Source organism: Clupea harengus, unplaced genomic scaffold (genome assembly GCF_900700415.2).
Source record: "Clupea harengus unplaced genomic scaffold, Ch_v2.0.2, whole genome shotgun sequence".
NCBI lineage: Eukaryota > Metazoa > Chordata > Actinopteri > Clupeiformes > Clupeidae > Clupea > Clupea harengus.
The window spans coordinates 15,001-40,732 of NW_024879775.1; the positions used below are offsets into that span (position 1 = coordinate 15,001).

Sequence of the window (25,732 nt, forward strand, 5' to 3'; positions counted from 1 at the left end):
AACTGCATGCAAATCTGTCCACCCAAAACAAAATACAAAATTACACCACCATAAATTGGGATTTTGCACTGTGCATTCTAATTCATTATGTCTAATGAGGCTAACTGAGTCTTTCTTTGGGGATCATTTATTCTCTATGCTACGATTATATTAAGACGCCTAATGCGAGCCCAGAAAAACCCATAACTCGCCATGCCAGGCTAGCCCAGAGCGGGCGCGCGCTCAACCCAAGATCAAGGCACCACTGGCACTGCCGCCTCAGCTCTTGGCACAGGTGCGGCGCGCCAGCGTGGGCCAGGGGCCAGAGCCATGCCACACGGCTGCCCACAGCAAGCCCTCAGGGATGGTGCCCGGTGCCCACACCTCTGCCCAGAACAAGACGAGGACTGGTGCACAGCAGGGTTTGGTGCCAACGGGGGCGTGCCAGCCTGTGCTCCGGCGGGTACAGGATCCACCTGTTATTTTCATCCCGTCTTCACGCTACCCGTGTAGCCACCCATGCGAAAGCCACCCATGCGAAAGCCACTGCGCGGGGCTAACATTCGACCGGTCAGCGTGTTGCTAACATTCGAGCGCTCAGCGTGTTGCTAACATTCGAGCGGTCAGAGTGTTGCTAACATTCGAGCGGTCAGCGTGTTGCTAACATTCGAGCGGTCAGCGTGTTGCTAACATTCGAGCGGTCAGCGTGTTGCTAACATTCGAGCGGTCAGCGTGTTGCTAACATTCCAGCGGTCAGCGTGTTGCTAACATTCGAGCGGTCAGCGTGTTGCTAACATTCGAGCGGTCAGCGTGTTGCTAACATTCGAGCGGTCAGCGTGTTGCTAACATTCGAGCGGTCAGCGCCTGACGACGAGCTGAGTGCTGTTTATTCGCCATCCCACAGCCCCTTAAGGACTCTTCCATTAGCCATCGATAGGGGAGGGGAAGAGAATGTTTAGAGAAATCATCCTTTTATGGAATGCGGATGGAGGTTATATACTGCAGCCGTATGATCATAAACATCCAAACCATCCGCACTTGCACTTGCCGCCGCCCCCCCACAATCCTCCACTCACCAGTGATCTTGGCTGCTTTCTCCTCCTGGTTGACCCGATTCTCCTCGTCCTCTTCGTTCTCCTCCTCAAAGTCATCCAGGTTGCCGATGTCGGCCTGCTTCATGCTCATCAGGCTGGCCAGGCTCTGCATGTCCTCGTCACTGAGGGTGGGGGCAGGGCAGGGGCAGAAGAGACACAGGAGATTGGGAGGGGGGGGGGGGGGGTAACAAAAGCATACAGAAAAAGGATTAAAATGAAAAAAAAGGGAATTGCTACCCCACTCATTTTGAGAGATGAGTGGAAAGGACATTCACTTAACATTGAAATGGTGTTAACAAACGTTTTTTTTTTCCGTTTTTTTTCGAGAATTGTCTTTGTCGCTAGTTAGTGTGTGTTCCACGTGTGGGCATAATGTGGGAAGGGCAGTGGGAAGGGCTGCTCATTCTCACTTAAACCCCCTCAGGTTGCAACAATTCTATATGATAACCTCCCGTTGGCTTAGCGGAGAGATGAGGAGGGAGGGAGAGAGAGAGAGAGACAGAAGGAGAGAAGCCATGCCTCTGTAAACAATGTGCCCTTCATGCTCATGCTCATGAGAAGCCTGGGCAATAAGAAACACACATTCCTGCCGTGCTTCTTTTTTTTTTTTCTTCTTTCCACGACAGCCACCACCAGATAACACCAGAGGATTAACGCTCTCCCTCACTCTGCCTCTCTCGCTCTCTCCTTCTGTCTTTCTGTCACTCCCTCTCTTTCTCCTTCTCTGTCATCTCACTGCCTCTACCCTCCCGCGCCCCACCTCCCCCCCTTCCCCTCCTGTCTTCCCTCCCTGATCATTCCCGCCTTCATGAATGCAATACAGTCCCCTTCTTTAACCGGCTGCCGAGCTTATTTGAACTTACGTAATGGGGTTTATTTGTGAGAGGGTGACATCATTCCCCGTGGGTTAAGAGGGGTGACACACTCCTGCCCCCGGACCCTCGGCACACACAAAAGGAGCCGCTCTTGTAGGCCGACACTCATCCCACACGAGACCCCTTGCTCCCTCGCTCCCTCGCTCCTTCCCTCTCTCTCTCTCTCTCTCCATCTATCTCCATCTATCTCTCTTGCTCTCTCCCTGGCTTTTATACACAGTCAGAAGAAAAGCACACAGGGGACAGAAGGCAGCAAATATGGATCTGGGGAATTGTCCAAAGGAAAAGAAAAAGACCAAGAGAGAGAGAGAGAGAGAGACTTATTTATTTACACTTCCAAGCCGCTGGTGGCTGGAAACATTTTTGCTATCTTTGGGAGTCGCCATTCTTTTGTGTGATGGGGGGTTGTGTCAAATGAATACAAGCCGCTGGAAGGCAGCCCTGTGAAAAACAAGATTTATTTATTTGTTTATTTTTTTTTTTTTCTAATTATCATCTCCTCAGCCTTGGGTTTGGCAGCTAACAGGAAGAGAACGGAGTGGAAATGATTCTTCATATTAAATCAGCGCAGGGATTTGAGGTGATTTTTGATTTTGCAATTTGACACCAACAAATAACTTCCGCCGCGAAATGTGAGGCGCAACGCAATTCTTCATTTTCCTTTCAACAACACCCCACAGAGGATCCACCTACAGCTCTGGGTCAGACGTTTTGTGTGTGTGTGTGTGTGTGTGTGTGTGTGTGTGTGTGTGTGTGTGTGTAAGTTAATCTCACAGACATGCAGTCGCATGAACAGCACACAGGAACAAGATGATCCTCCAAATGTGCCCCGCTTTGGGTCCAGGAGACAGCACAGAATGTAAAGGCAGATAGAATATAGAATGTTGGGGAGAGACGATGTAATCTAGAATCAGTGCAATTCCACAGAGCAGCATTCAAGCATTCACAAAGAGGAGGAGCACGCTCGTGGGGGAAGAGAAAGACAGAGAGAAAGAAAGAAAGAAAGAAAGAAAGAAAGAAAGAAAGAAAGAAAGAGAGTGAGAGAGATAGAGAGAGCAGAGAGCTAAAGGTAAAGGGATGTAAAGCGAGTAGGATCCTAGGAAGTGATGCACTGGTGCTGGCCATAACCAATAGCCAATTACATGGCAGTAAACTACTGGCTAATATGGACATTTTATTTTTTGTATCTGTTTTCAGTCATCCGAACTTGGTTGCGAAGTCTAACGACATGCAGCCAATAATGAGTATGTCCACCAAAAAGCTAACTGAAGAACAATTAAGCTAGTGGGGCCTCAACAACTGCAGCCAGCTGTGTAGTTATTTGTTTCATCTGCCAGGGCTGACTGCTGGTGGTGTGATCCGCGCACCCCTAACCCAGGGGCAGCAGAGGAGAGGCAAGCTGGGGGGGTGGGAGTGCAGCTATGACAGGAATGCAGAGTGTGTCACATGGAGGTTCACTGGCTGTGTTACTGAAGCGAAAGAGGTGAGAGAGGGAGGCAGAAATGAGAAAGGAGAGTGTGAGAATGAGTGATTAAAAGAGGGAAACTCAAGGGAGAGTCACCGTGTGTGTGTGTGTGTGTGTGTGTGTGTGTGTGTGTGTGTGTGTGTGTGTGTGTGTGTGTATGTGTGTGTGTGTATGTGACTGTGCAAGAGGCCTGGTCTTTTGATCTCTGCCCATTCACTCCGTATTCTCCAGTTCCAATCAATCCAAACTGAACTACTAGACTCTTTATTGGACACTTGATTTGATGCCCCATCTTTCTTTGAAGCCTTTGATTTCAATCCTTTGCCGACTGCTTTTCTGAACCATTTGGTTCCCAACATAATAAAAAATGACCTAACTGGAAAAAAAAAAAAAAACAGACGAATATATATGGAGTAATTGAGTTGAGTTGTGTTGTGTTAATTTGTGTGTAAGTGTGGAGTGGTAAATATATGGAGTAATTGATGTGTGTATGCGTGGAGTGGTAAATATATGGAAGTAATTGATTCATGTTCATTTGTGTGTGGAGTGTGGAGTGGTAAATATATGGAGTAATTGATGTGTGTGTGGAGTGTGGAGTGGTAAATATATGGAGTAATTGATGTGTGTATGCGTGGAGTGGTAAATATATGGAGTAATTGATGTGTGTATGCGTGGAGTGGTAAATATATGGAGTAATTGATGTGTGTGTAAGTGTGGAGTGGTCACTCACGTGGCCTTGCCCTCCCTGAGGAAGATGCAGGAGAGGGAGAACTGCAGGGTGGCGGCCACAACCTTCTTGGACAGGGGCTTGAACTTGAGCTTGACGTCGGTCTGCGTGGGCATGGGACTGGCATACTGCTTCATGTTGATGCTGCTGGTGGCCAGAGCCTTCCTACGCCCCGACGGAGACTCCTGTGGAGGGAGGGGGGGAGAGAGAGAGAGAGAGACAAGGGAAAGAGACAGAAAGAATAAGGGAGAAAGAGAAAGAACAAAAAAAAAAAAAATGGGTGTCAGAAATAAAGACACACTTCCTTTTTAAAAACCTGTATTAAAAACATTTTATAGATCACTGTTGGTTAAATCACTCAATATCACCAGTGATACTGTGACCACAAGTGCTTCTGAATCAGTTATAGATACAGTTGCCTCGCCTACAAACAAGAAGGAGAACAAGATTCAAATGTAAACACTTCATGTTCCCATAACCCTAACTGCTTAAATCATCTGCTGTCACCTCCCTATTGCGCCCGAGGCTTTTACGACTTCAACTGCCTATCAATCACCTGTCAATCAACATGCTAATGAAAAATGGCTGAGGCACGAGGAAACAGCGACCCGTTTAATCCTGGGGAAAAGTCAAGTCAAGAATGCAGACTATGGGGGAAATGTGATGAGGAGCTATTTCAGGTTCTGTTACTTTAAATGTCAACGGTCTGACATGACACAAGTTTGGTGTCTTAGGACGATCTAGTTAACAGTGAGGGCCTAGAAGTGCATGCAAATATCTCCTGGCTAGTGCTGCTACTGTTACAAAATACAAAATATATTAAAGTTACGCCAAAGGGACTTGGTGCATGATGCATGGGGTGCTTTAAGTCACCTAGCCTAATCCAAATGCCATGAGAAGACAGCATGATCAGTTTTAGGGGAACGAATTAAAATCAACGAACCAATCAAATTCAAGTCATTAAAAGCCAACAGAGGGACGTCAGGGTCTGCACCCGTCTACATGAACTCCGTCATAAAGGCGTCAGCTCCTTCTCGGCCACCACGTACCGCCCCACACACAGGGGCATTCTCAGTCCAGACTGTTCTCTTTTGCAGGTCCCGGATGGTGGAACCCTCTAGATCTTAAAGAACCTCTTGAAGACTCTTCTGAGAACATCTTTGACCACCCTAACATGCCTGACTCACACTGTGCACTTCTTTACCTGATCTCCTTGTACTTTGTCTTATTGAATAGATTTAGTGCTTAGTAATCTAGTGCTTAGTGCGCGCGCGCGCGTGTGCGTGTGTGTGTGTGTGTGTGTGTGTGTGTGTGTGTGTGTGTGTGTGTGTGTGTGTGTGTGTGTGTGTGTGCTCAGTGCCTACTCCCAGGTCTCCTACTGTACTGAAGCTTGAGTGTGGTTCCTCACTTGGAAGGCGCTTAGGATAAAAGCGTCTGCCAAATGAGTACATTTAATTATCCATTAACACGACATAGAGACTATAACACGAGAAGTTACAGATGTGAAAATAATGCCCTGTGAAGACATTTCTCACACACACACACAGGCGTACACACACACACACACACACACACAGGCGTACACACACACACACACACACACACACACACACACAGCATTTGATACATTATCTCTGCTTGTGAGGATAAAGGATGTCAGGTCCCTGGCGCCCCCTATAGGAGACACAATGTCAAGTGGCGGCTGTCAAACTTGCACGTCTCCAAAACCAAAAGAGCAATACTGCAGTTGTGTGTGTGTGTGTGTGTGTGTGTGTGTGTGTGTGTCATGCGTGCATGTGTGCGTGTGTGTGTGTGTGTGTGTGTGTGTGTCATGCGTGCATGTGTGCATGTGTGCATGTGTGTCTTTTTAATCGAATGTTTGAAGTCATAATTACGAGACACTATTCAACAAGCTAATAAAAAGGTTCTGCAGTTTTGAGTTGTCCCATTTCCTTGAAAAGATGAAAGATTTGCACAACATGAAACCAACAGACGGATAAATCAAAAGAACAAAAACCCATCTTCAGCTGGACCCGCTGTGCATCCCTAGATAGGAAACAACACAGCTGGGGCCGTTACCCTGCCAAAATAAATAAATAAGCGAAACAAAACGGCACGTTTAGTCTTTCCGCTCTACCTCGGGGCATTTTCCCTGCTTGCTGTCAGCCTATCAAGGATTTGCTCTCGCACTCGCTGGGTTGATACAGGGCACGTGCCATGTTCTCTCTCTCTCTTTCTCTCTTTCTCTTTTTCTCTCGCTCTCTCTCTCTCTCTGTCTCTCTTCCCTCAGTCTGCTGGCTGCCCTAGGTTGTTCACAGTAAAAACAAATCTGTCTTTGGGGAGGTGTATGTTCACCGTTTCTCTTTCTGTCAGTGATTTCAAGAGGGGGGGGGGGGGGTGTAGAGAGAGAGAGAGAGATAGAGAGAGGGAGAGAGAAGGCAATCAGAGGGGTTGTTGTTTGTTTGTTTGTTTGTTTTGCTGGTTTGTTTTTCGGCAGCATTCCCCCGTTGCTCATCTGAAATGGAGCGGCGAGAGCGAGAGAGCGGGCGAGCGAGCGGTCGCTCGTGTGCCGGAGCGAGAGAGCGCAAGCCGCCACTCCATCCCTCCGTCTGAATGCGAGTGGCGTTCTTGGCCCGAGTTCAGGAATCGAGAGAGTGTCTGAGTGAGGGAGCGACGGAGGGGGGGCTGGAGGGGGGGGGGGGGGATAAATGGCCTACAGCTTCTCATGATCAGGGCTTCTCTCGTGGCAGCTAGTATGGCTTCCTTTCCTTCATCTCTCCCTCTTTTTCCCTTTTTCCCTCCATTCAAAGGCCACAAATCACTGGATGAATTCAACAAAAGAAATATGAATGCCCCTACCAAACACACACACACACACACACACACACACGCGCACACACACACGCACGCGCACACACACACACGCACACACACACACACACGCACACGCACACGCACACGCACACCAAATGATTTGTATGGTGCAGTCAGTGGTTTGGAGATGTCTATTTCAGTGCGCCGTGTTCCCGTTCCACAGCCCAGGGGGAGAGCGGGGGGAGAGGAGGCCGCCTTAAAGCCCCTCATGAATACAATGCCACACATTTCCCTGTTCACACAGGGCTATTTGGAGAGCATGTATTATATACATACGCCTGTGTGCAGATCTGCTGATATGCGGATGTTCTTTCTTTGAGGTTGTGTGCATGAGATGGAGTGAGTGTGTGTGTGTGTGTGCGTGAGCGTGAGTGTGTGTGAGTGTGTGTGTGTGTGTGTGAGTGTGAGTGTGAGCAATGTCTTCACAGGGCACCACGCTCCTGTGTGCACCAGTGCAAACGACTCACTCTCTTATCACCTCCCAGCGCTGACGAGATTGGGACACAGTGGCGCAGTTATAGATCACACCTCCACGCAGTTACAGACACACACACACACACACACACACACACACACACACAGAGTTAGGAGCTCGAGGGAACCTTGTGGCTCTTCCATGTGCCGGCTCCAGCAGTAGCCCAGAATGGTGCGCCCTCACTGGGACTATCCCCGGCCTCTCTCCCCAGTAGCCACACACACACACACACACACACACACACACACACACACACACTATCCCCGGCTGGCCGAGGCCTCTTTCCCCAGCGGCCTGCTCCCCTCACCATCGCAGCAGATTAGCAGTGGGCAAAGCATGATGGGAAACCAAGCTGAGGTCCCACTCCAGAGCCAATCAGGGGTGGGCACCAGGGGAGCACACACACACACACACACACACAGGGGAGCACGTTCTCCGCTTACCCCCAAGGTGCTGCAGAGCTAGCGGCACAGGGTGCAGCCACACACACACACACACACACACACACACACACACACACACACACACACACACATCCACTACGGGCTGTCTTGGTGCCGTTACCCAAGCGTGCCCACTTCAGCCCCTGTGCCACCAGGCTCCAAAGCTCCTTCAGTAAATGGGAATGATAAACCATGAGAGGAAAACGAAAAGAAAAAAAAAAGTTGAGTAGTGGAGATGAAGACAGGGGCAAAAAAAAAGAAAGAAAGAAAGAAAGAGAAGCAAAGAGGGGGATGAGATTCAGAAACACTCACCGGCAAAGGTACTTGACATTTGTGTTGACATTTGAGCCCCTGTTGAATCGGTCGGAAATATAGCATGTCATCCCCGGAAGAATACAGCGCTCAAACCCCCTTCTTATCGGCGAGATAATGCGCTCGTATTATACGGAGCTAATAGTGCATGCAGATACTTTATGAATGAATTTTTCAAAATGCATCAAACACTTAAGTCGGCTTTAGTGGGGGGGGGCCCTCTCTGAAGAAATACTTAAGAATATGCAAATACCCCAGAGAAGAATTAGGTTTAACAGATTTGACGAGCACAAACAATAAAATGTGCTCTTTTCCCCGGTCGCCTCTGTCAATCAGGCAGCCAGATTAAGGGCCGGGGTTGTGACAATGTGTAAAATGAAAAAGGGACAATAAGACACTTTTAATTTATTACAGGGATATGACTATCAATACGCTCTCATTGTACCCGCAGAATGGTTAAATACCTCGCTGCGAGGAGGCTTGGGGACCACAGGGCAGCTGTTTGCTTCCCCCTACCTGACAGATGGAGGAACTGCACCCCCCCCTGCACAAGCCTGATGTTGGAGCAGTCAGCGTGGCTGGTTATCGTTTTGCTCCGTTTGAGGCAAGCAGAGGGCGGTTTGGCTAAGAGGAGTGAATCCTACGTTTTTTTAATTACGTTAAATGAAGTCTTTAGTTTTTCCTAAATCATTTCTGTCCGAGAAGGTCACCTATAATGAGCGTTGGTTTCCATAACAGTGAATTATTATTATTATTTTAGAATAGTGCTTTAAGCCTGCTTATTCTGCAGCCATGCTCATGTGATGCAAAGCGTGTTGATCCTTCTCAGGAGAAGATCTGCTTGCTGCATGAGTGTGTATGTGTGTGTGTGTGTGTGTGTGTGTGTGTGTTTGCATTAAGCTTAGCATTGCTTCGTGTGTGTTCTGACAAGCATGGCTTAACCCGAGCACACGGCGGTACTGCCACGAACTCCAGCGACAGCTGGGCATGTGTCGCACCTCTTTAACACAGCAGAGGAGTTCATGAGATCCATCATGGCACCCCTTTATAACTGAATTCAATTCCAACTCGCAGATCAGAGTACTGAACAATTAGGCCCAGAAGTACAAACATTCTTGTACTCAAAAGTTTTCTTTCCAACTGCTGACACAGACGTCTGACGCCCAAACCCTCTGCGCTACTTGAACTATGCATATGTAAAACATGAATATGAAAATGAAAGAAAATATCCCTCCGCTTGTGTGGTTTGGCACAAAGAGTCTCGGCTCCATCATCAGTCATATGGTGGGCTTTTCACATCCTACTGCTTCTGAAAGATAGTGTTCATGAGTACCTAGCTTAAGTCGCGATCTCCCTCTCTCTGTGTGTGCTTGTGTGTGCTTGTGTGTGTTTGCGTGCGCGTCCGTGTGCGCGCGCGTTTGTGTGTGTGTGTGTGTGTGTGTGTGTTCGTAGCATCCACAGGAGGCCTGAAGGAAGTGCGATGCACAGTCACACAGCATGAGGGGGAGATGAAACACAAACATATGCACACAGACACACACACACACCCCCCAAGCTCATGCTAACTCTCTCGAAGCCGCCCAGCTAAAACCTCAAACTGATAGAGCACTTCTGTCTTCCTACACATACACACACATACACACACACACACACACACACAGCCTCTCGTTATTTATGCAATGTTTTCCGTGCCTTTGTCCTCCCACACACAATGAGGTGTTTGACAACTGCATGTCCAAAACACCACTACACAGATAAGGCTTGCTGGCAAACACCTCTTCTCTTTTTCAATCCACAGGCATGCCATTACGCTCGGGCCTGACTCATATCGCTCTGTTTACACTGTCAGCTTGCTCACGCACACGACCATCAACTGGTCTCTGTGACCTTCATGACAATAGCTAATTTCCTCCCCCCCCCCCCGCTCAATTCCACAACCTCACTCCCCCCCCCCCCCCCCTCTCTCTCTCTCTTTTAGCTGTGCGCTGAATGTAAAGGGGGGGTGATACTCTCTCCACTTTAGAAGGAAGGGGTCCCAGCTGGCCCAGTATTGATCACAGCTGCTCCCCACGTGGGAGTTGGGGTCAGGGACGCCGGGGGTCCTCCTGTGCCCCCGCTCCCCAAAAAAACCTGCCAGGGAGTGGGGGCTGAGCCGGAGAGCCCCCCCCCCCCTCCCGACGCCCCAGCAGGTCAATTAAGCTGAGTGCCTGGGTGGGGAGCACATCACCCTCTCTCTCTCTCTAACACACACACACACACACACACACCTCACCAGTACTTATATGAATCCCTTAACATTGGCTTAACCATTCATAGAGCTGCCCAACAATGGCGGACAAGGCCCGTGCCACATAATGGCCTGAGTACGCTGCATTAACTGGAATGCTCTTCCTCTTCCTCGTCGCTGCCACTCTGGTTAAAGACAGCGTGGGCTCGAGTCACGAGAGGAGACGGCTGAGGGTCGGCTGACGGATCGGATTCACGCTGCATTTAATCAATGAGAAGGATTGACCGATGAGCGCAGGAAATTATGAATGTGTCACTTTCACATGACCTTTGAGCAAGAGACAAAGCCACAGGCTGCAGGGGGTATTATAAACATTATGTTAGAGCGGGTCAGCTCAGGCCACCACAGCTGACACACACACACAGGAGACGAAACGCTTGTGTTTGGGGGGCGTTGGTGAGAGAAGCGTATGGGGAAAACACCACCTCACAAATAGGTTAAGAGGCACTGTGTTTGGACTGGTCTTGGGTAGCAGTATGTCATGCAATGTGTGTGTGAACAAGCATGGGAGAAAATGTCCTATTTGTATAAATGTCCTATTTGTATGACACACGTTTTAAACACCATGTGCTATATATATATATATATATATATATATATGTGTGTGCTTTGTGTGTGTGTGTGTGTGTGTGTGTGTGTGTGTGTGTGTGTGTGTGTGTGTGTGTGTGTGTACAGTTGTATGAGTACGTGTATCCATGCTTCTGTCGTGCAGGGCCGTTTATCAAAGCTCCAGAGGCCGGGGGTAAATAAACAGGCTGGAGATTAGGATCAGGCCCATCTCGCCGTCGCTGTGTGCAACGCGACACACCGAGGGGAAAGCGAGAGGCTGGGAGGACCGGCGGGGGGAGGAAGAGGAGGAGGAGGAGGAGGAGGAGGAGGGCAGAGGAGTGTACAGGTAAACACACACGGCACAGATAAGTGAGGAGGGAGGAGGAGGAGGAGGAGGAGGAGGAGGAGGAGGAGGAAAAGAGAGTGACTCACTCGCTCCTCTCGAGCGCCCCGTGAGGGCCGTGAGCATGCCCATCAGGCGTGAGGATGACCCGGGGTCAACGCCACTATCTCAGCATCGCTACACTCACAAGCACAAGAACACACGTACGCACACATACACATACACACACACGCACGCGCACACACACAGGCACACGCACACACACACACACACACACACACGCACACGCACACGCACAGGCACGCACACACACACGCACACGCACACATACACAGGCACGCACACATACACAGGCACGCACACATACACAGGCACGCACACAGGCACGCACTCGCACAGGCACGCACATGCACACACGCACACACATACACAAACACACACGAGGCTAGCAAAAAGAGACTGATACCTTTTGCTCACACACCACAATGCACACAGGAGGCCCCATCGTAAAGCACAGATTAGAGGCTAGGCAGGCGCTCTTGGATCAGACGAATTAGACTGAAGCTAAAGCCAAGCGAAGGCTACGTATGAACGAGTCCCCGATGAAAGTTCATCACAAGCCCTCGTGTGAGCAGCAGAGGTAGCGAGGGGTAATTAGGGCTAATGAGAGAGAACACTCTAGCGCTCTCAGACAGACAGACAGAGGTGAGACTGCTTTCCAGGCGACGCCATATGTCTGCGGCTGTCACTACCGAGCCGGCACACACGGCTGCCGACGAGGCAACGGAGACCGGCTGGAAACGGCACAGCCGCGAGGCCAGAAGCCCAACCTTCAAAGGGAAAAAATTAGGAAAAAAAAAAGAGAGGGAAAAAGAGAGAAAATAATAAAAAAAAAAGTGTTTCTGGGTGGTCAAATCGATCACTGGGTCTCGCTCCCTGCTGAATTACCCCGAGTGGCGCTCAGCTCCCTATCCCAATAATATTAAACGGCTTCCTTTCACCGGCACGGATTATGACACCAACTGATTTAGCTGCCATTATGCTAGAAGTGGGGGGTTGGGGCGGATGGCGTTATCCTGGGCAGTGCCACTGGGTGGGGGGGCTCTATTGTAGGGCAGACATGAAAGGCTGGCACGGGCAATAGAGCGGGGCGTATGTAAATAAAAATAATAATGGCAGATGATGATAATAGTAATGAGTGGGGGGGGGGGGGGGGGGGTGGTGTTGACAATGCAGTGCTTTCTAATCGACCTGGGAGAGGGGTAAGGGGAGAGAGAGCGAGAGCGAGAGCGAGAGCGAGAGCGAGCGAGAGCAGGGGAGACTGACAGAGCAGCACAATGGAGCCCACGCCAGTGTAATTCCTTCAGATGACAGCCAAGAAAGAGAGAGAAAGAAAGAGGAAGAGAGAGAGAGAGAGAGAGAGAGAGAGAGAGAGAGAGAGAGAGAGAGAGAGAGGGAGGAAGAGAGAGAGGGGAGAGAGAGAGAGAGAGAGAGAGAGAGCGAGAGAGAAAGAAAGAAAGAAAGAAAGAAAGAAAGAAAGAGAGGGGGAGAGAGAGAGAAAGAAAGAAAGAAAGAAAGAAAGAAAGAGAGAGAGGGGGAGAGAGAGAGAGAGAGAGAGAGAGAGAGAGAGAGAAAGAAAGAAAGAAAGAAAGAAAGAGATGGTTCACAATGAGCCCTGCTCAAATAACACGCTGTATACTTTACATCGCGGCCCATCCAGGGACAGCAGCCTGCCTACTCCAAACACACAAACAAACAAACAAACAAACAAACAAACACAAAGCGCTCAGCTCTCTCTGCTTCCTCACCGTCTTTTTATTCTTCTCTCTCCCTCTCACTGTGCTTCATCACCATCTTATTCTGTCTCTGTCTCTGTCTCTGTCTCTGTCTCTGTCTCTGTCTCTGTCTCTGTCTCTGTCTCTGTCTCTGTCTCTGTCTCTGTCTCTGTCTCTGTCTCTGTCTCTGTCTCTGTCTCTGTCTCTGTCTCTGTCTCTGTCTCTGTCTCTGTCTCTGTCTCTGTCTCTGTCTCTGTATGTCAGTCAGCCATGGACCGTGCTAGAAAACCCCAAATAAACTGAGGTGCCGAGCACGACGCACACAAGGGCATGACAACCAACGCACCGCTCCGAGTCTCCTGACAGCTTGCTCAGGACTCAGAGTGCTCTCACCGCTGGCTGGCAGGGACACACACCGCAGACAATCTCCATCCAGTGAGAGTGGGAGGGGAAGGAATGGGAGAAGTAATGAGAGAAGAAGAAGAGGAGGAGGAGGAGGAAAAAGGATGAGAGGTGACAGAGCGACACTTCCTGCATAGGTGAGGGAGGAGAAGTGGGCATGTCCTGAAATAGTCTCGCTCACCTCAGCCCACTGCCTCCATGCCAACACACACACACACACACACACACACACACACACACACACACACACACACACACACTCACAAAGCCAGCAAAGGCCCGCGCCACAATGGCCTCTGTGGGTTGGCACACTATAGCACGGATGATGCCTCCATCAAAGGGCCTTGGGATTCGGTTATTGTCAAGCCCCCCCCCCCCCACACACACACACACACACACACACACACACACACACACACACACACCTCCTATCCCTATCCCGCCACCCCATCCCTCCACACCACAAAGCTTCTGGCCGCAGAAAGGGGTGGTTTGGGGAGGGGTGGAGAAATGAAGAGAAGAGAAGAGTAGAAGAGGGGGAAGAGAAGAAGAAGAAGAAGAAGAAGAAGAAGAACAAGAAGAAGAAGAGAGCGATTAGACACACAAGGACGGGATTAAGGACTTTTAAAGGAAACGGGGACAAATTACAGCGACACACAGTCGGCCGCGGCTCCGCCACTGCCTCTCGCCGGCGTTAATAATAGTTTAGGATAACAGCGGCTCCCTCCGCCGCTGAGAAGGGATGCATAATTGGAGACAGGCATTGTCTCCCGTGTCTGGGCCCCGCACAGAGAGAGAGAGAGAGAGAGAGAAAAAAAGAGAGAGAGAGAGAGAGAGAAAGAGAGAGAGAGAGACAGAGATCTCAACACCCTCTCACAGTCTGGGTGTTATTAGGAGTACCGAAAATTAAATACAGACGCAAAATGCCGGAGAGGAGGAGGGGTGCAGTACTGGGAGGGGAGGGGAGTGTGTGTGTGTGTGTGTGTGTGTGTGTGTGTGTGTGTGTGTGTGTGTGTGTGGAGGGGAGGCCGTGGAGAGAAGGGGAAAGAGATGACAGAGGGGCAGAACAGAGCGATGAGGACATGAAAGAGGAGATGAGAAAAGAGGAGAGGGCCTGAGAGTGCCATTATCGCACTTGGTCGTCCGGTCTCTTTGTGACACAGTGGCAGGCGACTCGATAAGAGCTGCGCCGTGATGACTTTGCCACCGCCACCGCCGCCGCCACCACACCTGAACACGCCAATTATGTGTGTCAAATTGCGTGATTGCATCCATAAGTAGGCATTTGCAAAAGGTGTGTGTTTGTAAGAGAGTGTGCACAACTAGAGTGTGAGTGTGAGAGAGAGAGAGAGAGTGTGTGTGTGTGTGTGTGTGTGTGTGTGTGTGTGTGTGTGTGCATATGCAGACACATTAATGGAGAGCCTGTTCCCCACACACTGAAGGAATGTGATGTGAGAAGGGGGGAAGTAAGTGATGGTGGAGAGAGCCCGAGATGAGGGGTGAGAAGAGGCCTGTCTGTCTGTCTGTGTGTGTGTGTGTGTGTGTGTCTGTGTGTGTGTGTGTGTGTGTGTGTACCTTAGTGTGTTTAGATATCTACCATATGTAGGACATGACGTAAGACACGAGGAACCTGCCCTCAGTAACTCGCCGCAGATCTACACGTACTGAGCAACTGGCACTCTGAGATTCTTCTGAATGAAGAGTGCGTTACAAATAAAATGAATTATTATTATTATTATTATTATAATTATGGAAATGTCTTCGGTTGAGTCATGTAGGGGCATTCCTCATTTCGCCCTCTCCCCAGTCATCTACTTCTCTCTTTCTCTCTTCCGCTCATTATCTCTCTCTCTCTCTCTCTCTCTCTCTCTCCCCCTCTCCCTCTCTCTCTCCGTCTCTCTCCCTCCGAGTGGATTTCTTTCTTTCTGTCCGTCTGTCTCCGCAGGGGAGGTCTAATGAGGGCCTACCTGATAGGTGCGATCGGGTGACGGGCGAGATCAGGTGTTAGGGACACGCTGGCCAGCCTTGTCTGCACTCTGGCTGGGGCGCGTGGAAAACGAGAGTGTCTGCTGAAATATGCAGCACAAATGTGCCGCTTATATAATATTACAGAAGACTGAAATATTTAGCCTCATAAACGTGACACACCCCCCCACATACACAAAGATGATGATTTTGAAATGACAGAGTAGTGATTTGCTTGGACGTGAGAATCATTTATAGCGTGTTTTAGTTAGGGTGAGGTTAGTCCGTTTCTCGCACATCGGCCTGAAAATAGAGGCATCAAATCGGCGAGGCGGCTGAGGAATCTGTTGTGAGCCGGCCCCAGGATTTGTGCCTCCCTCCCTGCAGACCGTGCTGGTTGGGGTCGGGGTGCTGGTGCTGGAACGCTAAACCCCAGATTGGCTCCAGATAACGAGAGTGCAGGCTTGGTTTGGGGATTTTTCAGGGGGTCCTTTGTCCATGCAGGGATTTTCCTGACATCTAGATTCAATTATAGCCACAGACACATAAGTCCTTGGAGGGGACCTCGACCTCTCCAGCTGGACCCAGCTCCATCTCTCTACCTCTCTCTCCCTTTGCTCCCCCCATCTCTCTCTCTCCGTCTCCCTTTGCTCCCTCCATATCTCTCTCTCTCTTTCTCTCTGCCCTTGCTCCCTCCATCTCTCTCTCTCTTTCTCTGCCCTTGCTCCCTCCATCTCTCTCTCCCTCCCTCTCTCTCTCTCTCTCTCTCCCCTTGCTCCATCCCCCTCTCTCTCTCTTTCTCTTTCTCTGGCTATGGTCTTATCAGCATAGCCAGGGCGGTGTGTCTTGTCCAGCCTGGTCCAGGCTATGGGCAGCCGGCCCCCATGCTGATCACACTTCTGAGGGGGACACTAATAGAAAAATAAATTGCAGCATCCAAAAGCTCCTCCAATGCAATATCGCTGGACAGAAAATGCAACTTGCTGGGTAAAGTGACAATAACATCACTATAAACTGGCATAAACCCAGACGGGGACATAAAAGGAGATCGATCTACTGGATTAAAAGGCTCAAGTCCACCTTGTTTGAGGGGCTGTGAGCTCATCGTTTCTCTGCCAGACCTTAGTGAGATCCCTTAGGTCACATGTGTGCACACACACACACACACACACACACACACACACACACACGAAATGTAACTGCATCTTCAGCACAAGTCATATCGGTGTTTGATTAATCTGGCCTAATCTGTCCGGAGAGCCTCTTTATAGGCTGGCATGGTCTGTTACTGCGATCTAACCTGTTAGAGGCCCACCTATGTGGAGGATGAAATGGACAGAAATCCATGTCAGTAATTGGAAGAGAGTCTTACACAAGAGTGCCTATGCACCCACACACACACACACACACACACACACACACACACACACACACACACACACACACACACACACACACACACACACACACACACAACTGCTGACACGGCGTGATGTTTTGAAAAGCTGGCCCCATGGTGGGGCCCAGTGTCACGGATGGGACATGGTGGGGGACGACATTGGACCACCCGCACATTCGCACCTCCACAAGCCATGGTCAGGCGCTCGCTCAAACTCAAAAACACACACACTCAAACTCACACACACTCACACAGAGGCTCAAAACATCGACCAAGTGGTCAAACTGTTCTCAAACACACTTTAGAGAAGACATAATGTCTCGTGTCAACACCCTCTTCACAATGAGCTTTATTCTCTCTATTGCATAACCTCGCATACACACACACACACACTATGAATAAATAGTGGTCAGACAATACTGACTGTTTTTGTGTGTGTTTAAGAGTTCAGTTGATTCTCTTCTTTCTCCCCTGAATAATCAGGCTTTTCTGCACATGGCATCAGTTTTCCTTTGGTCTCTATTCCAGCCTCCGGAGCAGAGGTGAAGCCCCTCGGGCCGGGAAAAGCTTCCCTGTTCTTTAGTGGCTTAGCCTTAGTGTTTCATTCCCTGCGTTTTCATTCAGATGCTGTTCGACGCGATCATTTATCATCTCGCCTCTTCCACACATCGCTACGAGGAATGGCTTTACGCGTCTGGGCTATTCCTAAGGTTTCATTGGCAAGAAGAAGAAGAAAAAAAAAAAACGGTTTGTTTTAGGGCTTTACGACACTGTTAAAGATCTAACATTTGTATATCATGGGCTTTAATCCACAAAAATCAGCTTTACGTAAAGGGATTATTTATAAGATTATATACAACAAAGCCTCTTTGGTACAATATTGGCTTTAAGTGTCGTCTATTACCTCTGTTGATAACTGTACTCACACAACGGCACCAAATAAAAAAAGGGAGAAAGGAAAATCACCTGACAAAGATAATTATTGGGATGAGACTGATTAGAGGTGTATACAAGTCAAAGAATCTGAAATGTGGATTAAAAGGGAGGAGAGATTATCTTTAAAGCAACAATGAGCATCTTAAACCAGGGGAATTAGTCTCTGCGGAGCTTGATAAAGTGCCGTCTGCTCACTCTCTGTGCGCTTCCTCCGCTGCCACCCTGCGCCTCTTCTTCCCCCCCCCAAACGAGTCGCCAACGTGGAATTACCCGGAACGGGCGCAGATACGGAGACGCACAAAAAATCAGTTTGGTATTAAAACGTCTGTTTGTCGGTTATGTGGTAAAACAAGGGCACAGGTGTTGGGGCTGAAAGGATTAGGAGATGATGTGTGCAAGTCAGCCGACAGATTCTCAACACAAAATCGAGGGGTTGACTCATCTCGATTCTTTTCAGCGCAACTTACCGGAACCTTCGGCTCCAGTATCCAATGCCTGGAGGTCGAGGTGAACGTTACCTTTCGGTTTGCCTCGCCCAACCCCACCCCTCTCACGCCACCAATCCCCCCCCACCCCCCCACCCCATGCCTGGGTCAGGCTTGTGGGTAAACATGGGGATTTGAGGAGATTTCCAGGCCCACAAAGTCTGTCTCCATCGGCAGGCACCATCTTAAGAAGCGGCAGAGCAAAATAAATAACTGCGTGATTGAGATAAGTCATGTACCACGCAGGAGAGAGGAGGAGATTCGCCCTCCTAAAAACACACACACACACACACACACACACAGAGCAGTTGTACCCCTCGCGCTGAAAACAGAAATATTGAGGGGAGGGCGGATTAGGGCAGGTGAGGGGTGGATGACAGGTGAGTAGACACAGAGGCAGGGGGAGTTTGGGAGGGTCAGGTCAGAGAGGTGACGTGCGCTAAGAGGAGAGCGGAGCGGAGCGGAGCAGGGAGCTGCAGCGGAGGGCAGACCCCGAGTCGGGGAGGGCGGGGGGGTGTAGATGGCCCCGTGCCCGACGGCTCCCCGTGCGCGGATGTCAGCCACAACACCAAAGACAAAACAATAACACAGCCACGCTGATGTTATGAGAGGAGTGTTGTGAGGGAAGACTAAACCCCACACAGACACAGAAAGGGGGGGGGGGGGGAGCGAGGGGAGTGGTGAAAGAAAAAAAAGGGACGGCCAACTGTCTTGCTTGCACGAGACAGAGACCAAACAGACGCAGCAGGGACAAAACCGACCATACTTACTAACATACTATTCTCTCTCTGTGTAGATGGCAGCTGTTGCATAAAGCAGACAGCATTAATAAGGCCTGCTAATGGTCCTGTGCCATCCTGTGCCATCCTGTACCAACACAGCTGATCCTGCACACACACCAGGGCCAGGCGCACCCCTACCGCAGGGCAGCCTCAGGGCGGAGGTGGAGGAGCAGGAGACACAGAGGCGGAGGAGGAGGAGGAGGAGGAGGGGAAGGTTAGGTCATCGGCTGGGAGCGAACAGCGCATCCCTCTGACGACTGGACAATCTGCTGGCAGCCAGGGCTTCATGTGACGTGTCTCTCTCTCTCTCTCTGTCTCTCTCTGTCTCTCTCTGTCTCTGTCTGTCTCTGTCTGTCTCTGTCTGTCTCTGTCTGTCTCTGTCTGTCTCTGTCTGTCTCTGTCTGTCTCTGTCTGTCTCTGTCTGTCTCTCTCTCTCCGTCTCTCTCTCTCCGTCTCTCTCTCTCCGTCTCTCTCTCTCCAGGCTGGCAATGCCAGTGTGGCAGCAGCACAGGACCTGTGGGGTTCAGCTCCTCTGTCAGCCCTGGCTCTGCTCTGCTCTGCAACCTGACGTCTTGAGCACTTGAGTTTCCAGCCGTGGAGACGGGAGACTACGTGTTACTTTGGGGGAGGGGGGGGGGAGTGCAGACAGGAAGGCCTGACAGGAAGGCCTGACGTGCCCATAGCAACGGTGAGCCTAGGCAGAGCTATCTCGTTAGTAGGCGCGGGGTCTGTGCCAAGGCTGTGCCTGGCAGGGGTCAGAGCAGGGCCATGCCCCTATGCCAGCCTGGCACTGAAACAACTGCTACAGTGCCAACCAATGGGCACTGACAATACCACACACACACACACACACACACACACACACACACACACACACACACACACAGCCTACATTATTTAGCTAGAAACACATCAAGCGTCCAATCTTAAGGTTACCTTGTTCTGACAGTTTTTGTTTAATCAACAACACTGCACTGATCGCACTGATTCTCCTTTTAGCGGACGGGATATTTTAATCCTCCAGGTTCCTGAAGAAGAGCCAAGACTGCACAGGGAGCAGAAGACCAGACTGCTGGGTCTGGGCCTGGGCCTGGGTCTGGGTCTGCTCCTCTTCATGGGTCCAACAGAACCGCAGGGAGGCGGCCTGTCGGCAGGGGTCACGGCCCACATGCCTATGAAACCAGCGCCAGGCCAGGCCAGCCCGCCCCAGATCGGCCAGACGGGGGGGGGGGGGGAATTACACAACAACTCGCAGGTGACAATTGTGTGTTTGGATGTTTGTCTTGGAGGCCGGCTGAGTCACGCCGGGTGAAAGCCTAAACAAAGGGTGTGTTTGCTGCTAACCGTGGCTTGTGTGTTTGTGTGTTTGTTTGAGAGAGACTGTCGTCTTTGTGCGTCTGTGTCTACGCTTCTGTGGGTTTGGGGGGTGGGGTCTCTGTCTCGTGTGTGTGTGTGTGTGTGTATGTATGTGTGTCTCTGTGTGGCTCTGTGTGTGTGTGTGTGTGTGTGTCTCCTTGTGACATCTGTGGTGGTTCTGGCCCTGCCTCGAGAACACAGCGGGATCAGCAGACTCCAGAACAGATGAAAGACAAGGTCAAGCATCCTACGCCATCGCCGAGCCACACACACACACACACACACACACACACACACACACACACACACACACACACACAAAAACACTCACATACAGGCATTCATGCACACACAGGTGCACACAACACAAGGCATAGGGAGGGCCAAAGCACCCACATTCATGCACACACACACACACAACCACACAAAACCCAAAGCAGTGCCAATACACACACACAAACCACACACACACACACACACACATCACTGAAATATAGCCCCCGGTAGCCCACCACATACAAAAAGGGCAGAAGAATCACAGGAACACTCTCTAAGACACCTTGTCCATACAAGAGAAAACACACACACTCTCTCACACACACACACACACACACACACACACAAGGCCAGGCCTTACAAAAGATGATCAGCCAGAGAGCAAAATCCAACAAAGGAGAGCCCCTCTCCACGCTGCCCCTGCTGAGGCCCGTTCCTCCTCTCCCACACACACACACACACACACACACACACACACACACACACACACACACACACACACACACACACACTGGAGCTGAAGTAGACGCTCAGCCTCTTCACTTCCTGCTGTCCGTCAGGAGGCGCCTCGGACTGGACTGGAGCGGAGCGGAGCGGACAGACTGGAGCGACTGCTCCTCGTTCCGGATGTAGCGGTCTCACGCGGGGCGACTGAGGAGAATGGAGGCTATTATGAGGCACTGGTGGCAGAGGTGGCAGAGGTGGCAGCAGAAGTGGCAGTGGTAGGAGCAGCAGCCATGCTGAAACTGGCACTGGAGCTCAGGGCGTTGGTGTGTGCCAGGCCAGCTGAACGAAACCACAAAATACAATACGCAGATAGCGCTCCCCATAGAGTCTCAGAGACAGAGGAGGAGACGGGCAACCAGACAGACAGGCAGGCAGACAGACAGGCAGACAGACACAGAGACAGAACTCCGCCTAAAACTCGACTCTTATACCCAGCTAGTGCCACTCAATGCTGGCGCCACCAGCTGACAAAGAAGCCTAAAAGGTGTGTCTCTCCCTTATATGCCCAGGACAGAGTGTGTGAAAGAGACACACTTGCATGCACACACACACACACACACACACGCACACACACACACACACTTAAATGGATCTCTCCAAACAGTCGCATCCAATGGCAAAATGGCCACACATTCAGAGGTGTAAATGGGGGGTGGTGGGGATTTGTGAACGGACAAAAAAAAAAAAAAGAACAACAACTACAAACAAGAAAGACACAAAAGAGAGCGAGATATAGAGAGTGCGAGAACTAAAGGAGGGGAGAAAAGAAACGAGGTGAAAAAGAAAGAAAAGGCAGAAAAAGGCGTGTAACAGAACAGGGTCAGCAGACTGGCCATGTGACGGAGCGGCGCCTGGGATTAGCGCCTGTAAGCCTATTAGAGTGACGCTCGCTTTGGACAGCAGGGACCACCCGCGCTCCCCTGCCACCACCTCCTCCTCCGCCGGAGCCCCAGCCCAGCCCATCCTCCCCTCACCCACCCGTGTGGGCCTGTAGCTCCCCAGCAGGGCCCCGCCGCAGACCCGGCCCAACACACACACACACACACACACACACACTCACACACTCACACACTCACACACACAGACACACAGACACACAGACACACAGACACACACACACACACACACACACACACACACACACACACACACACACACACACACACACACACACACACACACACACACACACACACACACACACACACACACTCCACGCTACTGGGCCGCCTCCGTGCCGCCAGCAGCACCACCACCAGCGGAGGCAGCACCCGGTTCAGATTAGCCCCGGCCAGCCTCGCTGCTGCCGGGCCCCAGCCTCCAACCGCCTCCCCCTGGCCATCTGGAGCCGTCTGGGCCCCAGGCCTTGTTCTTGTTCTGGGCTCCAGACCGCTTCCACCTAAAGAGATTTACTGCCCTCCTCCTCCTCCTCCTCCTCCTCCTTTCTCTCATCCTCTTGTTCTTTCTCGGTGACCAGACTCTTCTCAGCTGGTCCCATCTAGCCTTCAAAATGGGTTTAGGGTGTGTGTGTGTGTGTGTGTGTGTGTGTGTGTGTGTGTGTGTGTGTGTGTGTGTGTGTGTGTGTGTGTGTGTGTGTGTGTGTGTGTGTTCAGGTGGTGGGGGTGGTGGTGGTTGGGGTTACATGCATCTGTTGCCCTCTTCTTTTGGGTGGTTCATTACGTTGATTGAGCAGTCTGAACCAGACTTGAGTGCTGTGCTGTGCTGTGAACCACACAGAGGCTTGTTGAGGAAGTCTAATCCTCAAGCAGGGCCACCAACCCCAGCAGAACATGGGGACACAAGGAGCGCTTTGTGTGTGTGTGTGTGTGTGTCCGTGTGTGTGTCCGTGTGTCCGTGTGTGTGTCCGTGTGTGTGTCCGTGTGTGTGTCCGTGTGTGTGTCCGTGTGTGTGTGTGTGTGTGTGTGTCCGTGTGTGTGTGGGCTGGACCTCTGGTCTACGAGGAGGTACAATCTTACTACCTTTACAACCTATACTTCACAAACAAATCTACCTCACTGTGCATTACTCTGGATAAAAGAATCGGTCAAATGAGTTCATGTATTGGGCTACAGGCCATATAATAAACTACAGAACCATTTAACTGCAATGACAACACCAGTGGATTTAAAGACATTTGAGAATACAGTGTAGAGGGACTGAGCCTTCAAAAAAGCCCTGGTTGGAAAACAGGAACAAACGAAAAAGAAAGAAAAGAAAACTTTCAAAGCCTCAATCCCCCCCCATCCACCCCCACCCAATCACCACCACTATTAATCACCACTTCCACGCCGAAATGGAGAACTTTCCGGATTTCCTCCTTCATCCCAGCTTTAAGGAGCATGCACCAGGTAGCCTAATTCTCTCCAGGGTTGCTGGTAACCCACTGGCCTACGTAATGTGTTGCCGTGCGGAGGGGGGGGGGGGAGCGAGCGAGCGCCACGCGAGGGACACAAAGCAGACGAGCTGGAGTGGAAATGGCTTTAATTGATTTGGAAGGGGTCCACGAGTGACAGCAGGTCATCGCTAGCACGAGACCGACAGCCCGACTGATCCACGTCCCCGAAGAGACAGACCCAGAGAGGGAGAGAGAGAGAGAGAGAGAGAGAGAGAGAGAGAAAAGGGGACACGTCAACACCTCAATATTCCCATTTTCCAGTTCAAAAAAGGTTCAAAAGGGAAAAAATTAGGGAGATGCTGAAGTCATTACAAGGCAGCAAATGGCCTGGCAGGCGTTCAGCTGTGCTCCTCACAAACACTATTTATACCCAGGCAGAGGAGCCGAGGCTGGGCTGGGCTGGGCTGCACTGTACTGGGCAAAGCGACACACTGTCTCTGCCTCTCAAAGGCTCCTCTATGCACTGATACTGCATTGTATTTAAAAATGATTGTGAATAACAGAGGGGTTGGGCGGAGATGGGATGTGTGTGTGTGTGTGTGTGTGTGTGTGTGTGTGTGTGTGTGTGTGTGTGTGTGTGTGTGGGGGGGGTTAGCCTTCAAGGGGAGTATCAGTGGATGCCGAGCGCTTGCTTTCAGGGACAATAGTTTTGAAAACGACACACGCACACACACACACACACACACACACACACACACAAAAGCCAGAGCAGTCACATCGGCACCAGCCTCTGCTGCTTTCAGCTTTTCAGAACAGAGGGGTGAGGGAAAAAATAGACAAAGACGAAGAACGAAGAAGAAGAGGAGGAGGAGGACGAGGAGGAGGAGGAGGAAAAAAGCAAAGGAAGAGAATAGAAGAGAAGGGGGGATAGAAGGCTACAGATTTGGCTGGTTTCCTTCACTTTGGTTCACATGCAAACGCACAACACAGCCGAGCGGGCCAATCTAGCATTCGCAACCACACCAACATGTACACACACACACACACTAACATGTACACACACACACACACACACACACACACACACACCAACATGTACACATACACACACACACACACACACACACACACACACACACACACATCAACATGTACACACACACACACACACACCAACACAAAAAGGGGCCGGCACACAATGCCACTAAATATAGCCGTTAAGTATATGACCCCACCATTTCCAAGCTTCAGATAATGTATTTGAATAAAGACCAGGGAAGAAAGGAAGAGTTGCATGCAATTTGGAGATACGACTGAATAATCATTTTCTGTCACAACCTCTCTCTCCCCCCCCCCCACCCCACCCCACCCCACCCCCCCCTCCTCTCTCTCTCTCTCCGTCTCTGATTATGCAATTCTTTGGGCCGCAGCGTTTTGGCAGAGACACAAATAGGGAGAAAGGGAGGAGTGAGAGAGGGGAAAAAAGGAGAAAAGGTGCCGTTTGACTCTCTGCCATTTCAATGACAAAATACAATCTACCACTCAAATAATTCTACAGAGGAGGGAGGATTAGCATTTCTGAGGTGGAGCCAGAGATTAGGAGCGCCGATCTTGAATTTCATCATCTCGCCACCGCACAATGGCGTATTCTTCCTCCAGCGCGGCTTTTTTTGCTTTTTTTTTTTTTGCGCTCCTTCTCCATCTATTCTGTGATGAAGGGTCAGGAGAGGCTTACCTCACTGCACCCACATTCAGCCGCGCTCGGTGTCGAACCAGATACCTCACGCTCCACTCCATCCGACACAGCGCCGACACACACACACACACACACACACACACACACACACACACACACACACACACACACACAGGCCGAGTCACACTCACGAGGCCTCCGTCGTGGCCAGCCTGGCGGTGTCACACAGCCCACTCGTCTGTCATCGGCACAAAGCCGGTCACACACTGCCCTCTGCTGGCAGCACGAGTGGGAGCGCCGGAGGATTCGTCACGGTCAGGCGCAGGTAAGTGGGAAATGGCAGACCCTAGACCTGCAGCCTTCAGCTGAACCCACCACACCAGGCAGCGACAGCT

The 25,732-nt window shown here is 50.6% G+C and overlaps 1 protein-coding gene across 1 annotated transcript in view; it reads right to left on the reverse strand.

Annotated features, from left to right (window-relative positions):
• Window positions 1–25,732, reverse strand: part of LOC122130348 (EH domain-binding protein 1-like) — a gene marked incomplete at its 3' end in the record, with an annotated part of 66,699 nt that overhangs the window by 7,317 nt on the left and 33,650 nt on the right. The window contains exons 5-6 of the mRNA XM_042705076.1: window positions 4,144–4,325; window positions 1,056–1,195 (exon numbers count right to left, since the gene is read on the reverse strand). Coding sequence (XP_042561010.1) covers window positions 1,056–1,195; window positions 4,144–4,325 — 322 coding nt within the window. The remainder of the gene's footprint in view (window positions 1–1,055; window positions 1,196–4,143; window positions 4,326–25,732) is intronic.